Source organism: Echinops telfairi, unplaced genomic scaffold (genome assembly GCF_000313985.2).
Source record: "Echinops telfairi isolate 266 unplaced genomic scaffold, ASM31398v2 ScPeMD7_7457;HRSCAF=8495, whole genome shotgun sequence".
NCBI lineage: Eukaryota > Metazoa > Chordata > Mammalia > Afrosoricida > Tenrecidae > Echinops > Echinops telfairi.
The window spans coordinates 6,079,134-6,084,075 of record NW_022111357.1 but is presented as its reverse complement, the minus strand read 5'-3'; the positions used below and the strand labels follow the sequence as shown (position 1 = coordinate 6,084,075).

Sequence of the window (4,942 nt, the reverse complement as noted above, 5' to 3'; positions counted from 1 at the left end):
TCCCTGGGCTCTGAGAACAAAGAGGAAACTCCAGAGGCTCTTCCCATCTCACCTTGGCACATCTGTCCCCTGAACTTCCCAGCTACGCTGCCGCCTTACACTTCCCCAAACACCAACCACCTCTCAGCCACAGGACACTTGCATGTCCTTGATCTAGAACGATGCTGTCCAATGCAGCGGCCGCTCGCCACATCAGGCTACTGAACACCCCAGCCATCGCCAGGGCCACTACAGCGGCTCCTGTTAATGCTCATCCACACTTCAATTTTGGAAAGGTCATTCAGTTCTGGTACCAGAAAACCCATTCAACATGTTCAGAACAAGCCCAGCATGTGAATTTCCTTTTGCCGCTGTAATTCTTAGAACGCCTAAATGTCTTAAAGGTGCGTGTCCGGTCACAATGTGGTCTCTGAATTGAGCTATCCTGTAAGTACAAAATACACACACAGAAGGTTGGAGACACGGCTCAAAAAAGTGTAAGTAATCTCAATTTTTATATTGATTACATGTGGAAAAGTAATCCTTTGCGTATATTTCACTTAGAAGTTAAAATGAACTAGAGAATGTGGCTGGCATTGTTTCGGTGGGCAGCCCTGGGCTAGACTACCCCTCCTCCTCTTGCCCCAACCCTTCACCTTTTAGAGCTTGGCTCAGATGGCACCTCCTTGCAGCAGGCACCCTGGGATAAAGCTTTATTTCATAGCTGTGTGTGTGGTTGTAATCAGACAGTTGTAGGACTACCCGATGCTCACTGGTGTCCCCTAACTAATCTCTAAATTCAGTACGGGCAGGACCCACTGGAAATCGAACATCTAGTCTGGGGCCTGGCATACAAAAGCCACCAGAATGCCCCGTCATGCCATCCCCTGCCCAGTTTGGGGGTAGAACTGTCTCCAACGCATCTCAGCGAGTCGAGGAGCGCCCTCCCCCCTAAGAGTGCCACTGCATCCCTTCAGTATATAGCTCCCCCACTAGAGTCACCCCAAAGCCCTGGCTCTGTACTGAGTCCCTCTTGCCTCATCCTTAGCTGGAAGCTTGTTAGATGCCAATTTTGACTCATTGCAATCCCGTGTGACAAAACAGAGCTGCCCAGAAGCTTCCTGGCCTGTAATCTTCACAGAAACAGAGCCGCTGGTACCTTCCACCTCTCAGTTAGCAGCTGAGCACTTCCCATGGAGCCCCCAGGTCCTTGACGGACGCTCGCTGTGGTGGGCTCTGACTCATAGTGACCCTACAAGAGAGAGCACTGCCCCACAGGGTTTCCCAGCTGTGACCTTCCTGGGCAAAGGTCACCAGGACTCTTCTCCCGTGGAAGAGCTGGTGGGTTCGATTCACTGACCTTTCAGTCAGCTGCCGAGCCCTTGGCCATTGCCCTGTCCAGACCCTGTTCGATGGGAGCTTAGAGGTAATTCACTGGGGCAGCGCTTCTCAACGTGGATGTGCAGGCTACACAGAGCCCCCTCGCTAACGCACAGCCAGTCCACAGACCACACTCTAAGTAACGAGGGTGTGGAGAACTGGCTCCCACTCACAAGTGTCCCCAAGGTTTTCTTCCTGCCTCAGATGACTCCTCGAAAGAGTTCCAGATCTGGAAACGCAGAGGGGCACATCTACCCTTTCCTATAGGGTCTCTGTGAATCAGCATGGACTTGATAGCAGTGGGTGTTGGTTTTGGATCCACTATCCAGGAGGCCATTTCCCTGGTGGCATAATGGGTTATGAGTTAGGCTGCTAACCGCAACATCAGCAGTTCGAATCCACCAACTGCTCCAGGGGAGAAAGATGAGACTTTCTACTCCTGTGAACAGTAAGGCTGTAACTACAGCCTTGGAAACCCTGACAGTTCTACACTGTGCTATGGGGTCACTAAGAGCCAGAGTCGACCCGATGGCAGTACGTCTGAGGTCAGGCAGCCCTTGGAGTCTTGATATGAAGCCTTGTTCCTTCTTGCCCACCCCTCCCCCGCCCCCCTGGGTGTGCCCCACCCATCTCTGCACCCTGAGAAGGAATGTGTTACCTATGGCTACCGTTGTCATTTTTTTTAATTTGAAATAAATCTCTAGGCAGTTTCCAGAGTTCAGTCAGCCCTGGTGGGTGCCATGGGTGTGTAACGTGCATTCCCCAACCACAGTCACACGGCTGAGGAGGGTGGGAAGGCAGATTCTTCAGGGTCCCAGCAGTCCTCACGTTTTGCCTCTTGGTCTGCCACGCCGGCCAAGCCCATCAGCTTCTCCAGAAGCGGCCCACTCAGCCATGTTTTCCCTCGTGTCCACTGGGAATGTGTTCAATCAGATGGGTGCCGCTGGCTCTCTGCTACCCCTGCCTCTTCACGTAGTGATGTCCAAGGAGAGGGGACAGCTCCCAGTGGTCTAGAGACAGAAGGTGAGTGTGTGTGTCTGTCTGTTTGTCTGTACACAGGTGCATGTGTGTATAATTGTATGTTTGGACATGTGCATGTGTGTGTACATAAGTGCATGTGCGTATGGCTGTACGTTAGGATATGGGTTTGGACGTGTGTGTGTTGATGGATGTCTGTTTGGGCATGGGGTTCACAGGGTCTGTACACTGTGTATGTACGGAGTGTGCGTGTGTGTGTGTGTGTGTGTGTGTGTGTGTACACACATTGCCCCGATTGCTCCAGGTCAGGAAGGCTTTCATCGCACAATCGCACAGAGCAGTTCTGGGCTCCTTCTGCAGGGCCGCGGAGGCTGAATGTTGTCCTTAGGTGGGCCCCGAAGATGTGACTGGCCCCACTGTCCCTTGCTGCTGCTGCTGCTGCTGCTGCTGCTGCTGCTGCTGCCCCTTGTGCCTCCGGGAGCCAGCGCCCGCCTCCTTGTTCTCCTTCCTGCTCAGGTTCCTGTTGGCCTTCTCCCGACGGCCCTGGCCTCCCTTCCTCCTCTTCTGCCCTGCAACCTCAACAGAAGGAAGAATCCACAAAGGCTGTCCTGCCGACAGCAGGGAGGGGTGGGAGTGGGGAGCCAGCTGGGTGGAACGGAGAGGAGGTCTGGGGACGCTTCCCTTAGGCAGAGGTAGGGTCGCCTCAAGGCCCATTTTGACCAGCAGCTGCTTCTAAGGACCCATCCACATGAGGATCGAGAGGGAGGCCTGGGAGCCTGGGCACCACAACCCGCCACCCCCCAAAGGCCCCCTCCTCATCCTCGTGTCTCCTTCAGAGCTTGATCCCAGGGTTCAGCACAGCTCTCAGCAAGCCCCCTCCTCCCTCTGGGACCCGTGAGGGAGCCAGCACCCCCTGATGCCCACTGCAGGCGGTGCGGGCCCCTGGAGCTCCGTGTCTGTGGACTCAGAGGGACAGCCGCAGACACCGATCACAGGGCCCTTCAGAGTCAGAGCTTCCTCTCTCAGCCAGGACCCCCTCCCAGGCCTCTCCCCCATCCAAGGGAGGCCCTCTCCGGGGCACTGGGCAGAGGGCACAGGTGGTCCAGGCCCTGACCCCTCAGGGGTGGAGGCTGACGCTCACCCTCAGGACACGGCGTCCTCCGCACGGTGCACCTGCGGGTCTCCCTGGTGTCAGAGCAGACGGCGTGATCCCCAGCAGGAGCGTGGAGCACCCTCCGAGTCCGCTCCTCGGAGCCCCTTCGGAAACCACAGAGCTTCCTCTTCTTGGTGCATGGTCCCCATGGGGACCACTCGCTCATTTCACATTGGGCTGCCGGAAGGGAGGGAAGAGAGGGAGCAGGGTCGTGGCTCTCCCCACCCCCACCCCTGCCCCCTGCCCCAGCTCCACCCCACCCCGCCCCCAGCCCAGAAGACCAAAGGGAGCTTCTGTCCCATTTGCTCTTGTCCTGCGCCTCAGACTGAAGCAGCTTTAGCCCCAAACCTATTGCCACAGGGTGAGTCCAAACTCTGGCCACCCACTGCGTGGCAGAGGACAACTGCAACCGAGGAGCTTCCCCAGCCTGTCTGCCCAGCCGCCTGGTGGGGGGTCTTTTAGTGATTGGTCAAGCCCTGCATCTTGTGACCCACCCTGGGGGGGGCGGGGTGCCAGCCTTCAGTCCAGCGGGCAGAGACGTCCTGAGAGAAGCTGGTGAACTTTCCTGGCCCACAGTCTCCCTGGTCAGCATCCTGTCTCCACGCCCCCCACCATCCTGCCCACCCCCTGCTCCTCACCAGGACTGCTGCACTCCATGGTGCCATTGGCCGCGCTGGAGCCCTCGGGGCAGGCCGGGTAGCAGCGGCCCTTGTGCAGGTACAAGCTCTCCTTACACTTGGTGCAAAAGTTATGGCTGAAGCAGGTCTCGCAGTGCTCAATCTTGCACTCTGAGAAGAGGACCAGAGCGGGGCCCAGGGCTCAGCCTGGGACGGGCATTTTCCGGATCCCTAATGCCCAGGCCCTCCACCCCAGCAGAGGGGCTTGGAAGGGGAGAGAGAGAGAAAGGGAGCTGAAGTGGCCTCTCTCAGGGGCTGTGGGGCTCCCTGCTGTGGTTAATCAACTCTCACCCAAACTGGACCCCGGAGTCTGGAGCCCAAGATGAGGGCTGGGAGAGGGGGTTTGGATGAGGAATATGGGGCCCTCTGGGGCTCTTGGGGACGGAGGAGAAGTGTCTCGGCCTCCTAGGACATCTCAGAGGTAAAGCCAGGCACATGCAACAATGCCCTGACCCCACTGGGCATCTAGGACATCCTGCCCAGAGGAGCAGGCACAGGGCACGCTCCTATACTTCTGTAAGGAGCCAGGTCGGTTGGCCTCCCGGGTCCCTCCCTGGTCCCCTCCTGCCAGCTCTCTCTCCTCGGGGGAAGTGGAGGGAGCTGGCTGTGCACGGATTGGCTGGAAGCAGCCAGGGCCTTTCACAATCTCCACCCTTCCAGATGGCGGGTGGGGTGCTCGCTTGCTTCCCCAACTCTGGCACCTGAACCTGGGACTGCCAGTTTCCCAGGAACTCCCTACCCCAAACACCCTGAGGAGCAAGAGGGCAGCCCCAGG

The 4,942-nt window shown here is 57.5% G+C and overlaps 1 protein-coding gene across 1 annotated transcript in view; it reads right to left on the bottom strand.

The window, feature by feature from the left end:
• Positions 1-2,024: 2,024 nt before the first annotated feature.
• Positions 2,025-4,942, bottom strand: part of RSPO1 (R-spondin 1) — a 17,800-nt gene continuing 14,882 nt past the window's right edge. Inside the window, exons 2-4 of the mRNA XM_045298905.1 lie at positions 4,129-4,308; positions 3,479-3,667; positions 2,025-2,906 (exon numbers count right to left, since the gene is read on the bottom strand). Coding sequence (XP_045154840.1) covers positions 2,722-2,906; positions 3,479-3,667; positions 4,129-4,308 — 554 coding nt within the window. The 3' untranslated portion in view covers positions 2,025-2,721. The remainder of the gene's footprint in view (positions 2,907-3,478; positions 3,668-4,128; positions 4,309-4,942) is intronic.